The sequence below is a fragment of the Spermophilus citellus genome (genome assembly GCF_964194105.1).
Source record: "Spermophilus citellus genome assembly, chromosome: 2".
NCBI lineage: Eukaryota > Metazoa > Chordata > Mammalia > Rodentia > Sciuridae > Spermophilus > Spermophilus citellus.
The window spans coordinates 45,218,402-45,242,735 of NC_138183.1; the positions used below are offsets into that span (position 1 = coordinate 45,218,402).

The window sequence follows — 24,334 nt, forward strand, 5'->3', positions numbered from 1 at the left end:
GGTCCAAAAAAAATTTTCCATCCTATGTACTTTTTCCAGAAGTTATAAAGCACCACTGAAATGAGGTAATGAGCCAAAAAAAAAAGGGGCATTCTAGAAAAACAGGAATCCAATAAGGCAGGCAAAAGAGAATTTTTGTGATAAGGGCAGAAGTCAACAACCATGTAGAAAGAAGGCCCATTGATCAGTTTCTCTAGCTTAAAGCATGGTAGCTCATTTGTAAGCAAATGAAAGAGATTAAATATCTAAAATGCATTAACTAGAGAATTGCCATGAGATAGTGTGAACATAAATTCATTTAAAAAAGAAAAAAAAAAGTCTGATTAATTTAGAGTAAAAAAACCATGTAGCAATGGGAAAGTAATCCTCTTACATAGCTCACTGATAACTTATATATACTTGTGATAACATAAATGCGAATAGCCATCTAAAATTACAAGTGACTATATTTGGAAGTCAATGATGCATTTAAGAGTAGGATAGAGAGTATTTGAAAGAAAGCTAAAGATTTTCATCTCCCACAGTTAGTTATAAGCCAATGGATTAACACCAACAAAAAACACCTAAAATTGAAAAATCAAGAATTAGCAATACATGAATATAATCAAGCACACATATACACATAAATATACATTCTTCTGGACTTTCTTTTTTTAAATATTTAATAAAAATTTAAATGTACTTTAAAGTTTCTTTCAAAAGATCTCATGAGACAACTTAGAAAATATTGTCATTCTCCACAGAAGCTTTTGTTAAGATCAGAGTGCAGGGATGGGGAATAGCAATGAACTTGTTTCTTATTCTATGTATTTTAAGAAAAAAGAGATTTAAAAGAAAAGAAAATCCATATGTTCTCAATAATCTTTACAGTTCTTGTCTTTACTGAGACGAAATACTCTCTCTTCTCTCAGGCCCGCAATATGAAATTCACATGCATCACAGTCTTGTTTTGGCCCTTCTCCATGCTATTATTATCGGACAAAAGCCAGACTTCTAAAATAGTAAGTTTTTATAATCAAGAGAAATGTCTAAAATATCTAAAGGCAAACACCACCACCACCACAAAATCTGATCCCTAAACTATTCTTTAGTTATTTGTATATATTCGAATCTGTGATCTGAGTCATCCTAACTTGACAAAGGTAATCTTTACTTTGTTTTTAAATTGAGTTCTTTAAAAGTTGGTGAAAGAAGAAATCTGTAAATTTTCACTATAAAATCTGAGATTAGTTCCAAGACATAAAAACCACAGTTTAAAATTATAGGGGAATTTTCAACTGCAAAGACAGGCAAAACAACATTATTCCTTTGTATCTATATCCACAGAAGGAAAGCATTTCAGGTTGTGTGGCTCATTAAATTTACTCACAGATGCTCAATTTCTGATATAAGACAAAATATTTCCTTTTAAAATATGAAACTTTTAGATATTGGCCCAACAAAGCTTGAATTGGGTATTATTTTTTAATTATTTAAGAGCCCTAGCTATGTGTTGTTATCTCCACTGATTTTAAAAAATTATACATTTTAAATAATTCCCCTAGAAATGCCTACCTTGCATGTTAAAATATTAAGTTAACCAAATTATGTAATATTTCTACACATAAAACAGTAATATATCAATATTCTCTCTCTCTAATGATTACATTAATTACAGTTGGAAGATACCTGTATAACATACTACTAGCATTTCCCTACTTATTCTATTAGAATTTCCCTAATCTTCCCCATTTCATCATTAAAAACATTCACTTTTCCACATTATAATGCCTAAAGATGAGAGATATTTTTTCCAAAATGATTTCCTTCCAACATCAAAGTGCATGAATATGAAATTTTGAGAAATTATATTATTTTTTCCTGATTAATAAAATTTCTAATTTTTTTTCTTTTTTAGGAAGTCAAATGTAATTTCACTGAAAAGGATTATTCTTTGATTCCAGTGGGTATCAATAATAATGTTACTATCCTTGATCTCAGTTATAACAAAATTACTTTGAATGTTACAGACACAAAGGTGCTACAGAAGTATTTTTTACTTACTGAGCTCTATTTGATTCAGAACAATATCACTATCTTACATAAGAGTAGTTTCAGTAACCTCTCTAATCTAGAAATCTTAAATATATGTAGAAACTCCATTTATGTTATTCAACAGAATGCATTTGTAGGCCTAAATAAACTAAAACAATTACATCTCTGCCAAAACAAAATATTACAACTAAATCCTGACATGTTTATGCCGCTAAACAACCTGAAACTTCTGAATCTGCAAGGAAATTTGATAAGCTACTTTGATGTACCACAACTATTTCATCTGGAATTAATAATTTTATATGGAAATCCATGGAACTGCACTTGTAGTTTATTCAATTTGCAGAACTGGTTGAAAACATCAAATGTGATACTAGGTAAGGTATCATCATTTAATTAAAATTAAAATGTGATTAACTTTTGGCATTTTGCCCTAGAAAAATCTTTTTCATGTTTAAACAAACAACCAACAAAAAAATCCAGCTGAGTGTGGTAATGCATTCCAGCAACTAGAGAATAGTTTAGATAGGAGGATCAAAAGTTTGAGGCCAGTTGGGCAACTTAGTCACTGCCTAAAAATTAAAATTTAGAAAAGGATGGAAATGTGGCTCTGCAGTGGAGTACTCTTGGGTTCAATAATCAATACTGAAAAGAAAAAAAGAAAGAAAAACTATCTATTGGGCTAAAGTTGTAGCATTTTGCAAGGCTCCAGAATAGATCCCAGCACTGCCAAAAAGTCAAGAAATAAAATTTCTGTTAAAGGAAAGCAGGAAAAAATATTTAAAAAGTAACTTCTGGGAATTTGGGATGTAACTTAGTGGTGGAGTACCTGCCTTGCAAGCATGAGGTCCTGGGTTTGATTGCCAGTGCTGTGCACGAAGGAAAAAATCCCAAAAAACCCATCTCTAAAGAGTTACTCTCCATTCCCCACCCCCTGACTATAAAGAAATTTAAATGTATTGGGCTTGCAGAGACATAAGACCAATTTGTTTTTCTTTAAGTACTTCCTGTTTATTATTAGATATCTTGTTGCAGAGTAGGTTAAAAAAAAAAAAAAAAAAAGGTGTCTTACTTTGTTAACTGCAAACCAAACACTGCTTGAGGTCCAGATTGTAGCCACTATCATAATCATAAAATCTTTATAAACACAGACTAAAATATATAAATAATTAATGCATTTAAACTGTATTTATAAAGTAATGGGAATGTGTATCACCCCTCATTGTGTTGCTATGCAAACACATCAAGACCTCGTTATAACATTCTTAATGTTAGACATGTCAAAAATATAGATAAAATAATTATAAATGTTGCTAACCATTCTTATTCTCTATAATAAGCCTTAATGTATTCACTCTTATTTACCAGAAAATGAGAACATCACCATGTGTAGCTATCCACACAGCCTGACATGCTACAATATCAAAACAGTACCCTATATGGCTGAATGCTACTCAAAGTTTGCTTCATCTATAACTGAAGATCTTTATGTTCATTTTCAGTCCAGTAGCAATTCAACTTTTAATAGTTCTTTAAACAATTTCACAAGAAATTCAGGTAATGTATTGGTTTTTAATATTAATATTGCTGGAGGTGTTAGAGCTACTAGAATTCAATGTAGGCTCTATTAGTTATCACCCAAATACCACAGTTGATTATTTCACTTATTTGAGACAAATTGTAATTTTTTAATGTATGTAAATCAATACTTGTCTTATGTGAATAAGTAGCAATACCTGCAAAGACAAGTGGGTAAGGGATGAGTATCCTTTATCCAAAATACTCAGGACCAGAAGTGTTCTGAATTTTGAATTTTTAAAAAAATTTTGAAATATGTGCATATACATAATGAGATAGAAGGCAAGTGTAAATATGAAATACATTTGTTTCAAAAACGCCTTATACATACATCCTAAAGGTAATTTTAAGCAATATTTTTAATGCACCTGTGCTTTGACTAATGTGTCACATTAAGTCAGATGTGAAATTTTCCATTTAAGGAATTTTGAGCATTTTGGATTTTCAGATTAAGGATGCCCACACTGTAATTATTTTAGGAAAAGGTATTATTTCACCATACTATAAAATATCTTTTATTTAGTAACTAGTAACTTTTGAGTACCAACATTGGAGAGTAATAGGAATATTACATATTTATTTTCATCAACTTAACCAAATCTCTTTCTCTTCCATTTAAGAACATGAACCTCTTGGAAAAAGTTGGGTTTTTCTTGTTGGTGTTGTTGTCACTGCACTGATGACTTCACTCCTCATCTTAACTGCTATCAAATGCCCAATATGGTATAATTTTCTGCTTAGTTACACTCATCGTCGCCTAGAAGAGCATGAGGTAGAAACCTACGAAGATGGTTTTCCTGGAAATTCAAATTCTCTTCCACAGATAGGAGATATAAACTCTGAAGACACTACAGTAATATTTGAGCAGTTACATTCATTTGTGGCAGAAGATGATGGTTTTATTGAAGATAAGTATATAGATACCCATGAACTATGTGAAGAAAATTAATTTTAAAATGTTTGACTGCTGATAAAATATCAGACCACTCACAGCTTAGATGTGGAGACTTTGATATGTAAAACATACCAAATTGGAGCTAGTAGATCTTCATCTGAATATCATATACACAAATATCATAAAATGTTTTTCTTATTGAGCAAGGGGGGCCAAATGAAGTAACTGACACTCTTAGAGCTAACAGTTACACAATTAGTTAATCTACAATGCTAACATTATTAATCTCAGCAGTACTTAGAACAAATAAAAAGGCAGCTAGTGTATTATTCATTAAATAAATGAATATATTCTCATAATAACACATATTTGTGATATAGGACATATTAAATTATACTAAAGTCTCAGTCATTAAAAAAATAAAATATTTTAGATTTATGTCATGAGTTAAAGAACAGAGAACTTCGACTACACACTAAGATTAGTTCTATGTTCACAGACCGATTTCATGGTATTGAAAAATATTTTATGTTAATGCTTCCTGAATTAGCAAAACATATTTACTCAAAATTTAGTAGAAACTTAAGCACAAGGCACAGTGTTCAGATATAATCCTTAATGATTACTACCGATTTCAATCAGAAAACATGGCTATCACCAAATTTCATGATTGGCACAATTTAGTACCATGGTGGCTTCTCAAGTGGGCATCAGAATTATTTATGAATTCTATTTATAAAAACACACATTTCTGCCTCTCTCTGGGAGATTATTCGAATGAATCTGTGCCAGGACTAAGGAATCTTTAGTTGGTCCATGGATAGCTGATAACATGGAGCAATGTTTCTCAAATTGTTTTCTAGAACACTAACCTCCAGAGAGGCATTCAGAAGTATTTATAGGACAAGAAAAAGGTACATGGGCCAAGCACAGTGGCACACCTGTAATCCTGGCTACTTGGGAGGCTGAGACAAGAAGACTGTATTCAAGGTAGCCTGGGCAACTCAGCAAGACCCTTTGTCAAAATAAAATTTTAAAAAATGGCTGGGTCGGGGGTGGTGCACACCTGTTATTCCAGCAGTTCAGAAGACAGAGGCAGGAGGATCACAAGTTCACTGAAAGCCTCAGCAATTTAGTGAGGTCCTAAGCAACTTAGCAAAAAATCCGTCTCAAAATAAAAAATAAAACAAGGTGGGGATGAGGCTTAGTGGTTAAGCACCCCTGGGTTCAATCTCTGTACCAAATAAATAAAAAATTAAAAATAATTGGGATACATACAGCTCAGTAGTAGAGCACTTGCTTAGCATGGATGATGTCCTGGGTTCAATCCCCTGTGTGTATATGTCTGTCTGTCTTTCTCTCTCTCTCTCTCTCTCTCTTGCACACACACACACAAATAAATAAATAAATATAAAAAGAAAAGAGAAACTTTAAAGGGTGCATGGTCAAATTACTATAGAAAACACTGTGTTTAAAGGAAGTGAAACAAGATCCCTTGATATATAATATAGAACTTATCTGAGACTTTACTAAGCTAAAATGCTTTCTCATTATTCAAGAGAAACATATTAAGAATTTTTCAAATTTATTTACTTGGTACAACTACTAAGAGCTCATAGCACAATAATAGTCCAAAGAACATACTCTGCAAAACACTAGCCCTAAGACTGTAAAGGAATAGTTCATCTAAAGTCATTATTGTCAATTCCTTTATAATCAACCGGCTGCAAATATAATTTTAACAACTCATTGATGCTAACTGATGTTAAAAACTGTAGTAAAATCTGTAATTTTAATATTCCACACATAGAAATTAGTGTATTTATCTGTTATCTTAAACAATAAAGATCTCTGAAACATTGAAATATACTTATGGATGAAATGTGGATTTTCCTCATCATAATAAATGCAAAGCGAAAGCTGTGGATGAACAGGGTTATTTATATGCTGAAAGAGCTAGGAGATGGGTACATAAAGGTATACTATTTTTGTGTATGTTCAAATTTCTCTATAATAAAGTTTTTTAAATGTGTATGTACTTGATAATTCCTTAGAAAAAAGAGACTACAAATGTACATCTTGTCATGATCTGTAAAATAGTCATTTTAAAAGCTATATACATATCAAATTCTACTTTGAGGAAAATATCTACTCTGGGGAAATAAAATCTGTTTATGGATGATATATCCTCTGAAATAGAAGAACTGATCCAAGTTTATAATACATATTTGCTTGTGTTTATAGAAGCATATTTTCAATAAAAAATATGAATATTTTGTCTAATATATGTTATCCATTGCCTTAAACTTCAATTTTAAGAATGAGATAATTACAGGGATACAAAGCATCTTTTTCCTAAATAAGCTATCATTCTATCTTATCTTTGCTAACTATAAGGTGCAATTATTAATATTTGAGAAACATAATAAAATAAAATATAATTACAAATAAACAAAGGTTGTATCTAATCTCTAAAATCCAAGAACCTTTTATTATATTTTATGTATTCAATAAATATCTAACTAAATAAAGAAAAATAAATGGGTGTAAAATTATAGTTACATATGTTTTAAAGAACAAATGATTTTGACTAATCCCAAACTAGGAAATGTAGACATTAGAATTGGAAGAGAATCATTAGTTTAAGCATGTACAAGAATAACCGGCTTATTATGGATAGGTTTCCCATAATGAACCAGATTTTCATGCCACACTAAATGATGGTACAAATAGGAAATCTGCCATTTCCTGGTCTCTCTGAATGTGCAGAGTCAAGGTAGATTCTTAGGTTATTGAGATGTTTTACATCTTGTTAACACAAGAAATAAATATATCCTCAGTGCATATGAAAGTAAACTTCATATAAATAGATTTTCCTTTAATTTAAATTTCTGCTTAAAAGAGAAAAGAATCTATTTTACTTTAACCTTAAATGCAAACTGTAAATATAATTTTGAAACTGGTGACATCTCAGGACAAATTATGATATTTAAAATTTTTTTTCTTTAATCAAATGAACCAAACACATAAAAACTGTGGTATTTTTAAACTTAAATCTGGGAATATATTTCCGGATAAAAATCTGCAAAACATTTAGTTATAATATTGATATATCTGACTGAGGTATTATATAACTTTTTAGATAATGGGATAAATGGGGACTCAAATGTTCTAAATTCTTTAAGGATTTTATATTTTTTTAAGGTTTTTTTTTTTTTTGTAAACTTAGGATAAATATTTGATAAATGGTTTCAAACCAGGGTAACAGATAAAAAGAGGGAGAGAAGCAAAAAAAAAAAAAAAAAAAAAGAGGGAGGGAGGAAGATTTCAAGTAAGAATTTGGTTTCCAAAAAATAGGTCTTTGTGTAAGAAAAGAAACTGCCAATATTTTCAATTTCTTAGAAAGCACTCTACAAGCCAGGTAAAGTGGTACAAGCCTATAATCCCAGAGGCAAATGAGGCTGAAAAAGGAGGATCACAAGTTCAAAGCCAGGCTCAACAACTTAGCAAGACCCTAAGCAACTTAACAAGACCCTGTTTCCAATAAAAATAAAAAGGGCTGGGATGTGGCTTGGTAGTTAAATGTTCCTGGGTTCAATCCCTGATATGAAATAAATAAATAAATAGCTATCAAATAGATAAATAAATAGCTATCAGGACTGGGGATGTGGCTCACTGGTTAAGCATCCCTGGGTTCAATCTCTAGTACAAAAAAAAAAAAAAGTACTTCACAACAAAGCACTTCACAATAGCATCAAGTGATAGGAGAAAAAGAAACTTTTGTTTTAATCAATAAAAAAATTATAGTTACCTTTCAAATGTTTTATTACTGTATTTCAGTATTCTGTCATGAAATATTTACTGTTTATGCAGAAGTAACATGACAGTGTATTTGTTATTACTGAATTTCATGATTTTGTTAGTAATTATCCTTGCTCTCAAACAGATTTATATTAATACATTTTGGGTCCAGAATGAGTTTATATGTGTGTTTATACAAAAATAGCTCATCTTTTATGTTTGTGTTGTAATATAAAGTATCTAATTAGGGCCCAAAATTTCATGAAAAATAATTACATCATGTCTACTCATTATCTTTGTATGTGTTACTGTCACTGTCACAGTTAAAATAACAAAGTCAAAGCTAGCTAGTATTTAGTCTTTAGATAGGTTATAAAGACACAGATAACCTACAAATATAATATAGAATACTAATATAATTATCAACAATGCTAATAAAAATTTAAATAGTCTACTAATGAATTTTTAGTTGAACTGGGGTTAAAATATCATAATCTAATTAATATTCTAGGTTAAAATTATAAATGGAAGATATAATAACATTCTTATCTCAAATTTTAGGTTCTTAGAAGCAGAAATTATTTATATATAATCTATACAGTCATTTTCTTCATACAGAAGTTTGTAATTTAGTGGTAAATGAAGATAACATGTACAAAAATAAAACTTCCATTGCAAATATTTATTTTTAATTTAAAAAGGCAATAGAAAAAAAGTTAAAACTTCTATAAGGAAATAAATAACTCACTAGTTAAACTACATAGTAAACTCATTTATAAATCTGATTTTTAAATAGAATAAACTTACGCTTGTCTTTCAGTAAATATGATATCCATACTTTGTGTTTCTCGATCATTTTGAGCTTTAAGCTGAAGAAATAGTTAACACAGAGAAGTTAGTTATAAAAATGTAACCATTAAACTGAATACTTTCTTTAAACGTTATTCTGGTTATGAACCAAATACAGATTATAATAATAATCCTAATGCCACAAAGACCCAGAAAAAACTACAGTAATTGTTTCATTTAACAAAGAACACCATGAGATAAAAAGAAAGAGCTGTTTTCATAAGCATCATAATCTCATGCCAAAAATATTCACTGTTCTTCAGTGATCTGTTAAATAATCCAATGTAACCTTCATTTATAAAAACAACATCTTAAGAATTTACTGGTTTTCAATAAACGTATGATTAATAATGTGAAGAATTTAGAACCAGCATGGGTTTTTTGTCTCACATCACTCAGTATTTACGTGAGTACTCCTAGTTGACACGACCTGTGCAAATCTAGAATAGAATTTGGACATATCCCAAATAACTGACAATGCACATGAAGAAGTTCTTACTTTTTATTTCTAGCACAGTTTTTAATATGTGAGTTATTCTGTATCCTAAACATAAAATAATCTACTAAATTATCATGGTTTTAGAATCTTAAATTTAGAAGAGTCATTTTATAAACTATGTTTTTACCGAATAGTTTCTGGTCATGTAAATAAATTATAAGCTATATAAGTTTATGAGCTTTATGTTATTTTCTTTCTAATGTTTATAATCAAAATAGGCTAGCTATGAACATTTTGTTGTTTTCTACCAAATAGTTAATCTAAATAAAATTCTTATTTACCAATCAAAGGTCAGAACATCTGGCAACATATCTACTCATTTTTTCCCCTTAAAACTATAAAAAGATATCATTTATCTCTACTGAGTACTCAACTCCACTTATACAAAAATTAAAACTGAAGTGTTTTTAACTAATCTATAAACAAGCAATATAGAAGACATTCTAAGGTTGACTACAAGGCCAATTCAAACAGAGCCTTGTGGACAGACAGTGAAGCATCTATTTGGAGGAGCCACTCAATAGGAGGAATTTAAAAAGAGCAACTAAGGGGGTTCATCTATAACAGTGATATTTAGAATCAAAGTAATGTCCATCTCTAAGGCCTAAAAGATTTTACCAAACTTTTTCTAAATATAAATGCTTTATTTTGAGGATACTATTTTTATAAATCTATTGTTTATATTTATGAATTCTCTTACCATGTTGTAATCATTCATTACTTCTTCCATTTCAGTATTGGTATTAAGTTTATCTACCAACTAAAAACAAAAACACAAAAAAACCCACATTCTGTTAGTCTTAACATTCTGTACAATTCATAATCAAAGTAATTCAATCTCACATAATGAGTAGTAATTTAAGTACCAATACTTGAAAGCATCTTATCTTTGAAGATAAAAACAAATATTGAGCTAACTAAATAAATACATATTATGCATTTGGCCAAAAAGTAAACTACATTTTAGTGTGGAAAAATAGGTAATAATGAAATACTCTTCCTGCAACTCATACCTTAAACAGTTTGTCTGCTCTGAAAAGACAGAAAGATTAGAAAAGACTAAAGTTTACCAGATTCATCACTCTCTTACTTTTTCCCTAGGAGAGAACGTTAACAGGTTTTCAAATTTACACTACTGAAAAACAGCTTTCTTTTTTAAAAAATTTAAAAAAAAAAAATCAACAAAGGAATCCATAGACGACACAATAGTAAGCCTACTTCAAAAAGTTAGGCAATGATATTAATAGCTAGCACAAAGTATTTGTGCCAAATACTGTTACATGTACTAACTTATTTAGTTTTTTTAGTATTACTCTATGAAGTAAATACTATTGTCCACATTTTACAGATAAATTTAGGAAGTACTGGAACCAGACAGGAAATCAAATTATTTAAACACTAAAAGCAAACAGTGTAAGTGTAATTGATGACAAAAGATTAAGCTTTATATATCAGTATACATCACATTTTCTCATTTGTTATACACATAAGTGCTAGTAAGACTTAGTATTTATTAAATGCTAACTATAGGTTAGACACCTAGTTAAGTGCTTTCTATTTATTGGGTATTAGCTCATTAAACCTATAAACAGCATATTTTATACATTATTAAGATCTTTCTTTTTGTTTTTGGTGAGACAAGGGATTGAACCCACAGGAGCTTTACTACTAAGTTACATGACCAGCCCTTTTAATTTTGAGATAGGGTGTCTTGCTAAATGGATGAGGTTGGCTTAAATTTTGTGATCCTTCTGCTTTAGTCTCATGAGTTGGGGGGATTACAGATAGGTGTTCACCACTATGCCCAGCTTATTAAGTAACTTATCAAATACATTTCGGCATAACTAATAATTACTTTTATATATTGTCATCCCCATCTTATAAGAATATTCTCTCATATTTAGAATACAATAACATTTACTAAAGAAAATATTACTGAACATGAGATGTTACAAAATGTTTGTTATGGATTGTGTGGTTCTGAAAATTTAAGATTTAAAATATACTATAATCAGCAAAATTTTATTGATAAGCAAAATATAACAATATAGATATATCATAATTTATGTAATCATTTTTAATAGGAGTAGTGAGATAAAAGTTTATTATTTTCTTTAAATCTGGACACCACTGCTGTATAATGTTCCGAAGAGTCAGAATAAAGAAAATTCTCACAATGAAAATTTTCATGGAAGCAACAACACCCAAAGGCTTGAGGCAGTTATCAGTAGTTCTAAAGCAACTGTTTTTTCTTGAAGTTCACATTGGAAAGGATCCTTGGTGGAAATATTTTATGTTACATACTCTATTTGACAGAATGTACACACAATAAAACATACAGATGGAAGTAATTGGTGTGCTAAATAATTAAATTTTAAAAATTTCATGATGGCAAAATTCCATAAAAGGGTAAAGGTGTTTTCAAAGCAGTGGCATTGTTGGTACCCAGTAAATTCTAGCTATTAAATTATTATTTCAGTATTGTTTTTTTTTTAAAGAGAGAATGGGGGGGGGAGAGAGAGAGAGAGAATTTTTAATATTTATTTTTTAGTTCTCGGCGGACACAACATCTTTGTTGGTATGTGGTGCTGAGGATTGAACCCGGGCCACACGCATGCCAGGCGAGCGCGCTACTGCTTGAGCCACATCCCCAGCCCATTTCAGTATTGTTATAGAAAGAAACGCATGTGTGTTTGTGTACTCATAAATTAATGTGTTTTAAAACATATTAGAAGAATACATATCAATCTGGTAAGCCAAATAATTTCTGATGAGGAAAATGAAGGAGAGAAGAAAGGGGCACTTTATTCTCTACATATTTTATAGATTGAATCTTTCACAGTAACTATATATTCATGTATTTTTAAGCTGTAAAAAAAAAATGAAAATATTCAAAGCAAATTCTCTCAGAAAAGAGCAAATACCATGTTGTAGTCTGCTATTTGTCCTTGAAACTCTTTGATTTCAACAGCTAAAGTCTCTGCCCTGAAAGCATAAAATAAATACATTCATGTAAACATTATGGATAACTACTAATATTATTACATAATATTACATATACTAATATTATTTCATAATATTACATATCTATGGATATGTAATATTGAATGAATACTAAATTAATACCTATTCAGTAGTAAGAGTACATAAAAATATCTTTCATATTTTAACTGCAAAGTTACTTACCTCTTTTCATATGACAAATACACTGAATTTTCTTGATTATACATTTCTATTTCTTTCTGAAGTTTATTAATTTCAGTTGTAAGTTCACTTATTTTACTTCTGTAAAGAAAGAAGAATGTCAGCCATACTTCTAATGTAGAAAAGGCTTTCTAGTTACAAAATTCATATATATATTTGTAGATTGTCTATAGTTACAACTAATGAATAATTCTATTTCCAACATGATCAAGGTTGGAATTTTCATTTGTATTCATAAGATAAAACCACAAAAGATATATTTGGAACTTAATTGCCAATGACATAACTAACTACTTTCCTGAAATGGATTACAGTTCAAAAATAGTAATAGGATATACCCTCATGTTTTTGTGCTATCCACAGTGTAACAGATACAGTCATGATAGATTATTTCCTCAGCTCTATAAATATTGTATCCATCACTTTTGTAAATCTAGATAATTAATAAAACCAATTAAGTCCTAAAAAAGACTTTCTAGTTCAACAAAACAAACTTTTCATAAATATGCAATAATATAAATAGTGTGAAATTCCCTAAGAAAAAAAGTTTCAATGGTTTATTTGAATAAGAATAAGGACTATCTCATCTAATTCTACTCAACTGATAAGAAACTGACATAGTTTCTCTAATTATTAAGAAAGGTCAAAAAGGAAGAGAATTGAAGCCTAGTCAAACAGATGTAGATTCCTGTCATTCTTAAAACTGCTACAATTTTTCAATAGTGGCATTACTGACATTTTAGGACAGTGACTGATAACTTTGTGGTAGAGGGCTATCTTATGCACTACAGTATGTATAGAAACATCCCTGGTCTCGATGCCAGCAGTAAAAAACCCCAATTGTGACAACCAGAAATGTGTATAAAAATTGCCAAATATGGGCTGGGGCTGTAGCTCAGTGGCAGAGCACTTACTTAGCATGTGTGAGGGACTGGGTTCGATCCTTAGCACCGCATTAAAAAAAAAATGAACAAAATGCTTTCCATCTACAACTATAAAAAAAAATTTTAAATTGCCAAATATTTACTAATGGAATCAACCCAGTTGAAAACTAATGCTCTAGAAAAACAATTATACTAACATAAATATTCTTTGATGCAGAAGCACAAAACCTAAAAGGAGGCAATGCAATAACCAGACATTGTTTTATTTCCTTTTTTTCTTTTGATTAGAATGTCACTGAATATCAGAGACATTATACATCATCTCACAGACTTACTGTCTTTGTTATTAATCTTAGTTTTAAGGAAAGATGGCCTCCTAGGAATTTGAGAATCAAAATGATCCTCCAGGTAATTAAGAAACAAAAGAATCAAGAACTAAGAAAGTAAACAAGGCTTTTAAGGCATGATAGAAGAATGGATTAAATTAAATGGAAATAAGAGAGAAAGAAGATACAGATGAGGAGCCAATAAGAAAATAAAGTAAAATTGGAAAATGTAGATAGAACAATAGGAAATCCAAGCATATGGTAGGTAGAAAATGACCAAAAGTTCTCAATTTGGAGCTAGACATTTGACAAGTTCTTAATTTAGTGCTTCACACTTAAGTGACATATGACAAAGCTTATGGATTAATTAAAATTACGTCATATTTGTAGTAACTTACCAAACATATATTTATCTAAAACCCTCTACTGATTAGGTTGTGTCACAAAAAAGTATACAGATTTTTCCTTTTTTTTTTTTTTTGGTGGTGCTGGGGATTGAACCCAGGGTCTTGTGCATGTGAAGCAAGCTCTCTACCAACTGAGCTATACCCCAGCCCTCCATAGATTTTTCCTTTTTTATTAGGTATAACAGGTGGCATTACAATAACACAAATATGTTTCAGAATACCAAAAAGTTTAGAATATTATGTTTATCTTCAGATGAAAACAGTAAACGTTATGATATGGTTTGAATGTGCATGTCCCCAAATCAATAGTATTAAGAAGTGAAGCTTCAGAGCTGATTAGGCCAGAAAGGCTCTTCCCTCATAAATAAGATTAGGTAGTATATTATGAAAGGGCTGGAGGGAAGTGGTAGGCCCTGTTTTGCTCTTTAATTATGTGAGAGAGAGGACACCTAGATTGTGCTATCTATTGAACCAGGCCCTTATCAAACACTGATCCTACCAGTACACTGATCCTAGACTTCCTAATGTCCAGAACTAAGAGAAATAAATTTACATAATTATTAAATCACCCAACTTCAGGCATTTTGTTATAGAAGTACAAACAGACTGAGACAAAATATATAGCTCATATATATGCAAATACATAAAATTTTATATCTCAGTCTAATTCTATTATTGTATATATTTTACAGAATAGCCAAATAAACCAGAAATTGATAAACTACAAAATAATTCTTAGGCATCAACAGATACCTAATTATTATGATAAGAACCATAGATAAAACTGCATGATCACTCATAGAAAGACATGTTTAATTAACATACCTAAGAAGTCCGAGATAATAAGATTTGTCTAAAATTTGCCTCTGGGGACCTGAAAAAATGTTTAAATGTTAGTGTCCAGTCTCAAAATGCCAGCAAAATAGCAAAAATCCAAAGCACAACCAGAATTATACATAATTCTCAGACAGCTTTCATTACTGCCACCAAACATTAAGAAAAGAGAACTAGTATCTTAAAATCATGATATTTTAAAAAGACCACAAAGATGGAATGAGGTGAGACTATTAAGATAGTAGATTCATAGTATAGGCTAGCTAAATGGAAACTAGGTATAAGGGAGCCTAAAAAAAGAAGTTTCTCTGACAACAAAATATAGTAGGACTGTCCAATTAAGAGTAGCTACATGGAACTACTGAGCACTTGAAAAATGGCTGGTGCTACTAAAGAAATTAATTTTTATTTTACTTAATTTTGAGTATTACAAATGACTATCAGATATTGGAGACTTTAGATATTCCTAAATGTGACTAAGAGACAACAATTTTCCATATTTCTCTTAGGAGACTTTTAAAAACATGATGTTAGCTGGGCGTGGTAGTGCACGCCTGTAATCCTAGCAACTTAGGAGTCCGAAGCAGCAGGATGGAGAGTTCAAAGCCTTGAATATACTTCAAAGCCTCAGCAACTTAGTGAGGCTCAAAGCAACTTAGTGAGATCCTATCTCTAATAAAATATAAAAAAGAGCTGGAGATGTTGCTCAGTGGTTAAGTGCCCCTGGGCTCAATCCCTGGTACCTGGTACCTAAATAAATAAATAAATACATGCTATTACATTTCAGTAGAATGAAGAAAGTATTCCTAGGGGTTTGGGGCATAGCTCAGGGGTAGAGTATTTGCCTAGCCAAGTTCAGGGATCTGGGTTTGATCTCCAGGCATGGCAAACAAAACAATAACAAACAAGCCCAAAAAAGTATTTCTAGGTTAAATGTCCCAAATTTTATAAGGGATGAAATGCCTTGCAAAGTGTGAGAAGTAAAGTCTAGAAAGTACTGCCTGTAATGTCTGTTCTTAGTAGAAAGGAAAAATGTCTTGTAATAACTGGAAATGGGACTTAGAATAAGAAAGAACAAAAGTCACAGCAGATAATGGTGCATAGTGGTAACAATCTGAACTCTCATGTAAGGCTTTGAAGTATATTCATAGAAACTGACCATTTTAAATGACACTTGGTCTGTTTTGAAGGAAGTTTATATAAGATAAATATCTGACATATTCTCTAGAAAATTTAAGTATATTTCTATCCTTAATGTTTTTTTGATAAGTAACATTAAACATTTAAAAATTACTTTGAATACATTTTAAAGATTAGTTGAACAACTATATAATTTTGCTTCATTTTTATAGTATTGGTAATTACTAAAAGTCATGACATATTATTATAAAAAGTACAGTCATCTCAAGGCAATTGTAGGGGATTGATTCTAGGACCCCTTGTATAGACACCCAAATCCAGGAATTCCCAAGTCTCTTATACAAGATGACCTAATATTTGCATATAACCTGTGTGTATCATTGCATGTAGTTTAAATCATCTCTAAATTACTTATAGTATCTAATATAATGTAAATGCCATAGAAATAGTTGTTGCACTATATTGTTTAGGGACTAATGACAAGAATAGCCTGTATGTGTTGAGTACAGATGCAGCTTTTTTCAACTATTTTTGATCTGTGGTTGACTGAATCTGCAGATGTAAAGCACTGAATAATAAGGGTCAATTGTACTATGTATCTTAAAATTAATTTTGTAATAGCAGAATATCTTCTTCCCTGATAAACCATTTGTCACAATAAAGAACATAATGATTTTTTTTTTTTTTTTTTTTGCTGGTAGTTGAACCTAGGGCTTCCATAGGCTAGGTAAGTACCCTTTATTGAGCTGCATCCCCAGCCATTTGTCAAAATTAAAGAAAAGAACTTTTCACACACACAAAAAAAGTTTACCAAGGTTTGTTTATATATACCACATACACAATATGCATTCATTTTTCTAATGATTTTCTAAATAGATGCATAATGAGAGATTCAGAAGAGACTTATTTGCTAGACTTAGTTCCTTATTTAAGAATTAGAATGGAGCCAGAGTGGTAGCACATGCCTGTAATCCCAGCGGTTTGGGAGGCTGAGGCAATAGGATTGAGACTTCAAAGCCAGCCTCAGCAAAAATGAGGCACTAAACAACTTAGTAAGACTCTGTCTCTAAATAAAGATATAAAATAGGGCTGGGGATGTGGCTCAGTGGTCGAGTGCCCATGATTTCAATCTCCAGTACCAAAAAAAAAAAATAGACTGGATCTTTATAATAATTAGGAAAAAAGTAACATTTCTTGACTCACTGATTATAAATACCAATATTTTAATAGCATCATTTTTATATGAAAACTACTAAAAAGTATATCAGAATATTGCTACATGATTTTGAATTCCTTTAACTTATAACAAAGTTACATATTCAAAAAAATGAATATCAAAATAAGTCATATGTTTATAACTTACTAGTTTACAATGTGTTTTCATATTCATTCTGTTTTTATCTCACAACCATTTTATGAATCAAACAAGAATTATGTTCTAATTCTGATTTGGTTATATGGTAATGTAATACTTTTTGTACAAAATATACTCATCTTCATAAAACAAATACCTTTCATCCCAGTTTTCATTCCACTCAAACCTTGCTGTGTTACAGGACGATCAGCAACTTTGATCTGAGATGACAGAACACCACCAGTCCCCAAAGGACCACCACGAGAACCTGGTCTTGCTGTTCCAGGGGGCAACTAAACAAAAAGATTTTACTTTCATTAAAATAGTAAAAAACAGTCCTTCTAGAATGCAAAGATAATTTGAAAACATAAAATTCTACATAATTAGTAAAATATTCCTTGCATTTTTACTGTATGAAATAATACTATTATTCAATATTATTAGATAATAAATTTCTTGAATATTTAAATTTATGTACATATTATATCATATAAACCACATACATTAATGGATAGATATGTACTCACATGGAAATATATTCAGAACATATGATTGAAACAAAAGAGAGATGCAAAACAATGTATACATTATGTGCATGTACCAATATGTTAAAACAAATCCCTTCAATATGTACAACTATATTGCTTCAATAAAAAAAAAATGGAGAGAATATCAATGCACGTGGTATTATTCTGATTTTGGAACAGACCAAAACCATACAAATTATATGTGCGTATGTGTTTGATTATTTGTAATAAATGCACAGTAGAAAAGTCTAGAAGATAGACACAACACTATTGACAGTGTTTACACATTCAACAGGAACTCCATTACTTTGCTGTTTGCATATTTTAAGATGATTATTATTTTTGAAAATACAAACATTAATAAGTGGCAATGGAATAGGCAATTGTGCGACCCCGGAGATCCGGGCTGACTTATCCCTGCGGCCTGCCCCACGGCTACAGAAGGCGGGACGCCACAGAGAAGCGATTAATTAGCAAGCAGGGAGGAAAGTGGCTGCCATTCGGTGGAACCCCACCGGCCAAGCCCGCACTGACCCCCGGGCTGAGTACGGGATTTCAGACGGGGAAGGAGTGATACAGTCCCGTCCCCCACAACGTAACTCCACCAAGGCAATCAGCGGCCACCATCTTGGAGAGCTGAAGTATCCACCGCCACTCTCCGACAGACTGCAACAATAAAACAGGTCTGTGTCACTCAGCCCATCCCCCATACATCGGGGAATCCGCATAAAACCTCTCCTAGGCTTTTCGGGGGGAGGAAGTATCAGGGTGAGCCCGCATAAAGACTAGGGGAAAACTAGAGACACCTGACCTTCAACTCCCCCTCCCATCAACAGCCAAAACTAAACCTGTCTAGCCAGCGCTGGGGGAGGGGCAAGCAGAAAAAAATCAAAAAGATAGAGTGCCAGGGATCCCAATAGCCAATTGTGCGACCCTGGGGATCCGGGCTGACTGATTCGCCCGGCCTTCCCCGCGGCTACAGAAGGCGGGGCGCCACAGAGAAGTGATTAATTAGCAAGCAGGGAGAAAAGTGGCTGCAATTCTGTGGAATCCTGCCGGATGAGCCCGCACTGACCCTCGGGCTGAGTGCGGGATTTCAGAGGGGGAAGGAAGCGGCACAGTTCTATCCCCCACAAGGGAAACAAAACAATAGAGTGCCGGGGTCCCCAATAGACACCCTCCACACCCAACAAACGGCAGGTCCAGAGTACAGTATGAACTGCCGAGAGCCATCACTCAGGAGAAATCTGGTCTAGCAGGAAAAACCAAGACTAGCAGGAGAAACTAGGGGACTAGAGGCCAGGCACTCGCGACTGGGCGGCTGGAAACCGTAGGCCCTCCGGCGACAGTTCACCCACTGCCCATGTAACTGGGCGGTAGGAGAACGCCCGCCCGCCGACGACCGACCGCTGGACTGGGTGCCTAGAGATCGCCCGCCCACCAGCAACAGCTGGCCCGCTGCCCGCGTGACTGGGCGGCCGGAGTCCACTCCCCCGCCGCGACCAATCACCCGCCCGCTGCCTGAGATACTGGGCGGCTGGAGACTGCTCACCTGCCTCGACGGGGAGCTGAAACCAAACAGAGACAGTCCAGTCACACAGCCCCATTAGGACACCCCAGCAAGGACCCTGCGGCCTGTCATAGCAGAGTAGTGACGTCACTGGAGCTCAGCTGTCGGAATTCCTTCCCAGCAGAATCCACGTTAGCAGGCACAGTTTGACAACACAAAGAAGAAACAACAGAGTAATACAGAACCAAAACAAATCTATAGAAGAGAGCAGAAACACGGCAATCAAATAGAGCTAGAAAGTAACGTGGACAACATGGGAAAACAAGGGAAAAAAGGAGTACAAACAATGCTGGAAAACTTAATTCTACAGGAGGACATAGAAACATCAGAAGCAGGGATAGAGAAAGAACTCAAGGCATACCTAACTCGAATGGAAAGGAATATTAGGGAAGACATGAGACAGCAAGTCCAAGAAATAAAAGTATATTTTGAAAATGAATTAAACAAACAAATTCAAATGACAAATAATGAGCTCTACCAGGAGATAGAGATCTTTAAAAAAATCAAACAATAATCCTAGAATTGCAGGAAAATATAAAGCGAATTAAAAACTCAAACGAGAATATTACAAACAGACTTGATCAAGTAGAAGTCAGAACATCAGATAATGAAGACAAGGTTTATCAACTTGAAAAGAATATAGTCAACACAGAAAAGATGCTTAAATCCCACGAGCAATCTATTCAAGAGATATGGGATGTCATAAAAAAAACAAATTTGAGGGTCATCGGGATAGAAGAAGGCACAGAGACTCAAACCAAAGGAATGGACAGCATATTAAATGAAATAATTCTAGAAAACTTCCCAGAGATGAAAGATGGAATGGATTGCCAAATCCTGGAAGCCTACAGGACCCCAAACATTCAAAACCATAATAGACCAACTCCAAGACATATAATTATGAAGATAGCCAACGTACAGAACAAGGAGAGAATATTAAAAGCTACGAGAGAAAGGATGCAGATTAAATTCAGGGGTAAACCAATTAGGTTAATGACTGATTTCTCATCACAGACTTTGAAAGCGAGAAGATCCTGGAACAATGTATTTCAAACGCTGAAAAATAATGGATTCCAACCAAGAATACTGTATCCAGCAAAATTAAGCTTCAGATTTGACAATGAAATTAAAATCTTTCACGATAAACAAAAGCTAAAAGAATTCGCAGCAAGAAAACCAGCTCCGGGTCCCGAAGGCCGCTGCCGCAGCTGCTGCTGCCGCCGCCTCCCACAGAGCACCATAGAGCAGACTCTTCACCACGCGAATGAGCTGCCGAATTAAATGAAACAGCTGATAAGATGAGAGACAATTTAAAATCCAAGTGAACCGAGAACACGCACTGAGCCCTGATCCGCTGAATTCAAACTCCCGGTCACCTGCTTCCCGCAGACAAACAGCGATGACTCGGCATTAATCCATCCGGCTGAAACAACTGGTCAGCCCTTCTCATCATACGAAGGTAAATGCCTACCGAGTCTTCATAAGTAGTGGCCACAGGTTTGAAACGGGGCTTGAGAGAGAAGGACCCACCCGTTGCATTGGTAGCCCAGCAAAGGGAAACAACGTCATCAGACTGCTGTGGAGGAGATAACTTCGTTGAAACCAACAGCTACAGGTGTGTGATCCCACAGCCTTCCCTCTCCACACATCGGGAAAACCTTAAGGGCCCCTCCCAGCTCTCCCACGAGTGCTACAGCCAGCCCGAGGGAATCAGAGGTGGTGCGGGTCCCGCGGCCCGGATCTACCGCTCCCACCAGGGCTGACTGCTGAGGTCTCTTGCACCAGCTACGGGGAAGTGGATACCGGAGGGCAAGTAAAATCCGCTGAGGATTCTCAGCCACAAGCTCTACAAACTTAGGGTCTGAGGGAATGGCAAACTGGAAGGGTGTGCCCAGTCGTTCATGAAAACAGGGCTCCCGGGAGCAGCAGACCTGGCTTGTAGCCAGTATTGTGGTGAGAGGGGCCTGGCTAGAGAAAAAGTGGGAAGTGACTAGACACAAGAGGAGGCCCTAGACACTCAGGATTGGAGACTCGCCCAGTCTGGGAGGAGCTGCTGCAAAGTGATTGGTTCCCGCGTATTGACAGGAGAAACTTGGCCTGGTGGACAAAGTGCCACCTACTGGAAGAGAAGTTAATCAAACTCTAAGACGGCATTTATTAGGTTTTTTTTTTTTTTTCTTTTCCTTTTTCTTTTCTCTTTTTTTTTTTTGATTTGGGTTTTTCTTTCAGTTGCATTTTTTTCTTTCCTATTGTTTAATTAATTTTTTTTTACAAGATATTTTTTAAAAAATTTTTTTTTCTACTAATTTTAATTTAAATTTCTTTTAATTATTATTAGTATTTTTTTAATTATTATTATTTTTTTTAATTATTATTATTTCTTTTTTAATTTTTTTCTTTTTTAGTTCCTATTTTTTTCTTCTTTAGTCTTTTCATTTCTCTTATCCCCCCTTTCCTTGAATTCTACCTGCCTACTCTCATTCTCTTTAGTGACTTCACCCCTTCCCTTCAAATACCTTTCCTCCCAAACATCAAATTAATTTATAGGAGTAAACAGTAACCCAGCAGTCAAACAGAACAAGAAGTAACATGAGCAGCTTCAAAAAACAAGGAAGAAAAGGACTACAAACAATGCAGGACAGCCTAAATATTCAGGAGGACCTAGAGTCATCAGAAAAATGGTCATATAAAGAACTCAAGGAACACCTTAGACAGATGGAATGGAACCTTAAGGAAGATACAAGACAGCAAATTCAAGCAGCGAAAGAACACATTGAGAATGAATTTCATAAACAGATAAAAGAAGAAGTTAAGCATCTCTATCGGGAGCTAGAGATTATCAAAAATAATCAAACAATAATTCTAGAAATGAAGGAAACGATAAACCAAATTAAAAACTCAATTGAGAGTATCACTAACAGAGTGGAGCAAGTAGAAACCAGAACGTCAGATAATGAAGACAAAATATACCATCTTGAAAAGAGTCTAGCCAACTCAGAAAGGCTGGTAAAAAATCACGAGACAAACATCCAAGAGTTATGGGATAACATGAAGAAACCAAACTTACGAGTCATCGGGATAGAAGAAGGTACAGAGATTCAAACCAAGGGAATGAGTAACCTGCTGGATGAAATAATTACAGAAAACTTTCCAGAAATAAAAAAGGAAACAGATATACAAATTGAAGATGCATACAGGACACAAAGCACACAAAATCACAGTAGACCAACGCCAAGACACATTGTTATGAAGATATCCAATATACAGAACAAAGAGAAAATATTAAAAGCTACAAGAGAAAGGAGACAGATTACATTTAGGGGTAAACCAATACGGTTAACAACGGATTTTTCATCACAGACACTGAAAGCAAGAAGGTCATGGAACAATGTATTTCAAACACTGAAAGACAATGGATGCCAACCAAGAATCCTGTATCCAGCAAAATTAAGCTTCAGGTATGACAACGAAAAAAAATCTTTCATGATAAACAAAAGTTAAAAGAATTTGCAGCCAGAAAACCAGCATTGCAAAGCATTTTGAGCAAAACACTACACGAGGAAGAAATGAAAAACAATAACCAAAACCATCAGTGGGAAGTGCCTCAGTAAAGACAGAGGGCGAGGGGAAAGACAATCATGGTGAAACAAACTAAAATTTTTTTTTTTTTAAAAAAAAGGATAAACAATCAATCATGGATGGAAGTTCAAACCATATATCAATAGTAACTCTGAATGTTAATGGCTTAAACTCTCCAATAAAGCGACATAGGCTGGTATCATGGATTAAAAAAACAAATCCAACAATATGCTGCCTCCAGGAGACACATCTGATTGGAAAAGACATACACAGGCTAAAGGTGAAAGGATGGGAAAAAATATACCACGCGCACGGTCCTCGCAAGCAAGCAGGGGTGGCCATCCTCATATCAAATAAAATCGACTTCAAGACTAAGTTAATCAAAAGGGATAAAGAAGGTCATTATATACTGTTAAAAGGAACCATTCACCAACAAGACATAACAATTATCAATATTTACGCACCAAATAATGGTGCTGCGACATTCATAAAACAAATTCTTCTCAAATTCAAGAATCAAATAGACCACAACACAATAATTATGGGAGACTTCAACACACCTCTCTCACCATTGGACAGATCCTCCAAACAAAAGTTGAATAAAGAAACTATAGATCTCAGTAACACAATCAATAACCTAGACTTAACTGACTTATATAGAATATATCAACCATCATCAAATGGCTATACTTTTTTCTCAGCAGCACATGGATCCTTCTCAAAAATAGACCATATATTATGCCATAGGGCAACCCTCAGTAAATATAAAGGGGTGGAGATAATACCATGCATTTTATCTGATCATAATGGAATGAAACTGGAAATCAATGATAAAAGAAGGAAGGAAAAATCC

General features: G+C 33.5%; 2 protein-coding genes across 3 annotated transcripts in view; one reads left to right on the plus strand and one right to left on the minus strand.

Moving 5' to 3' along the window:
- Positions 1-24,334, minus strand: part of IFT74 (intraflagellar transport 74) — a 90,522-nt gene that overhangs the window by 50,685 nt on the left and 15,503 nt on the right. For both annotated transcript variants that reach the window (XM_081280172.1, XM_081280171.1), the window contains exons 3-8: positions 17,963-18,098; positions 15,303-15,351; positions 12,843-12,941; positions 12,581-12,641; positions 10,357-10,416; positions 9,116-9,177 (exon numbers count right to left, since the gene is read on the minus strand). In XM_081280172.1, coding sequence (XP_081136298.1) covers positions 9,116-9,177; positions 10,357-10,416; positions 12,581-12,641; positions 12,843-12,941; positions 15,303-15,351; positions 17,963-18,098 — 467 coding nt within the window. The remainder of the gene's footprint in view (positions 1-9,115; positions 9,178-10,356; positions 10,417-12,580; positions 12,642-12,842; positions 12,942-15,302; positions 15,352-17,962; positions 18,099-24,334) is intronic.
- LRRC19 (leucine rich repeat containing 19) lies at positions 921-4,561 on the plus strand (the record flags this gene model as incomplete). Its single annotated transcript, XM_081280173.1, has 4 exons — positions 921-1,001; positions 1,898-2,411; positions 3,403-3,591; positions 4,233-4,561. 4 exons carry the CDS (start codon positions 921-923, stop codon positions 4,559-4,561), a joined length of 1,113 nt encoding a protein of 370 aa, XP_081136299.1.